The sequence below is a fragment of the Psammomys obesus genome, unplaced genomic scaffold, assembly GCF_907164565.1.
Source record: "Psammomys obesus unplaced genomic scaffold, mPsaObe1.curated_primary_1811, whole genome shotgun sequence".
In the NCBI taxonomy this organism is placed as follows: Eukaryota; Metazoa; Chordata; class Mammalia; order Rodentia; family Muridae; genus Psammomys; species Psammomys obesus.
The window spans coordinates 12,452,276-12,453,483 of record NW_026596109.1 but is presented as its reverse complement, the minus strand read 5'-3'; the positions used below and the strand labels follow the sequence as shown (position 1 = coordinate 12,453,483).

The 1,208-nt window shown below is 42.9% G+C and overlaps 1 protein-coding gene across 1 annotated transcript in view; it reads right to left on the bottom strand.

The window, feature by feature from the left end:
* Positions 1-677: 677 nt before the first annotated feature.
* Positions 678-1,208, bottom strand: part of Faf1 (Fas associated factor 1) — a 284,522-nt gene continuing 283,991 nt past the window's right edge. The window contains exon 19 of the mRNA XM_055629006.1: positions 678-933. Within this exon, the coding sequence (XP_055484981.1) occupies positions 850-933 (84 nt within the window). The 3' untranslated portion in view covers positions 678-849. The remainder of the gene's footprint in view (positions 934-1,208) is intronic.

Here is a 1,208-nt window from a genome sequence, read left to right as displayed (position 1 = left end):
AAATGTATGAAGTAGCAGAGAAAAGACAGGACAGAAAATTGTGTGCAGTGTACACTAATGCACCAGCAAATTGGCAGCAGGTACTTAGGAAGTTCTGAGTGCTTCAACTCAAGCTGAAGGACCACTTCCCACAGCTGGCCTTTAGCAAAGTCTCGGTACAAGCACTCTTTGCACACTATTTCAACATGTTGGGTACTTGAATAGTTTCCCAAGCTGCAAGGAAACAAACAAATGCCTCCAAGATGGAATATGGAGCCCATGACAGCAGAATGTAAACACCTAGCATATATGTCCAATTGGTCCTCTATCCAACACCTCACATCTTAGTAAAGGAGTCAGGTATATGATCTACTCCTCTACCCCAAGTGTCCAATCTCCAGGCCAAGAGTGTCCTATCTGACTTTTCTCTCTCTGCCTTTTAAAATTATGTGACAAACTTAAAATGCAGTTAATGGACATAAAGGCCCGGGCTCAGTGAGACACAGCACAGACAGCCTCCTGATGTCAAGGGGAGATAGAACTGTCCTAGACATAGAGGGGAAGAGGCACAAGTTCTGCGGGATCACTCACACTCAACAGTACATTAGTCATTAAACAAGGGCAAAGTGCAGGGGTTGGGAGAGGGCAGTGGAGTTGCAGTACTCTGTCATCAGGGCTGGGCAACACATACTCGTGGATGGGAAATTTTAAGTAGCTATGTTTATTATTTTTTTCCAGCAATCTTGCAAGAGGCAGAAGTGTGACACTGAACTGAGTCAGACGAGCATGTATGTGGGTCGGTGAGGAGCCCATCTCTTGACATGTGCCGCTGGCTTGTCAGGAGTGGCTGGTTCCATCGCTGAGTCATGTCTACTCTTTTGCTTGAAGGAAAAGGGTTTCTTGAGGGAACAAGTTTACCTCTAATAATGACTTATTGGGGTCTAGCTGCGTTACCTGAAAAGAAAGAAAACACACATTCAGAAATCTGGAATAAGCGCATTGATATTCAGTCTTCCACACATTGGCATGAGCAAGTGCACAGTATCTTGAGCTTAAAATACTTCTGTGTGATGGTGGTGTTGTTCTCTGAGGAAACCAGGGCTCACAGAAAGGTAATATTATATGGTTGCTTTTCTTTTTCTCTTTCTTTCTTTCTTTCTTTCTTTCTTTCTTTCTTTCTTTCTTTCTTTCTTTCTTTCTTTCTTTCTTTCTTTCTTTCTTTCTTTCTT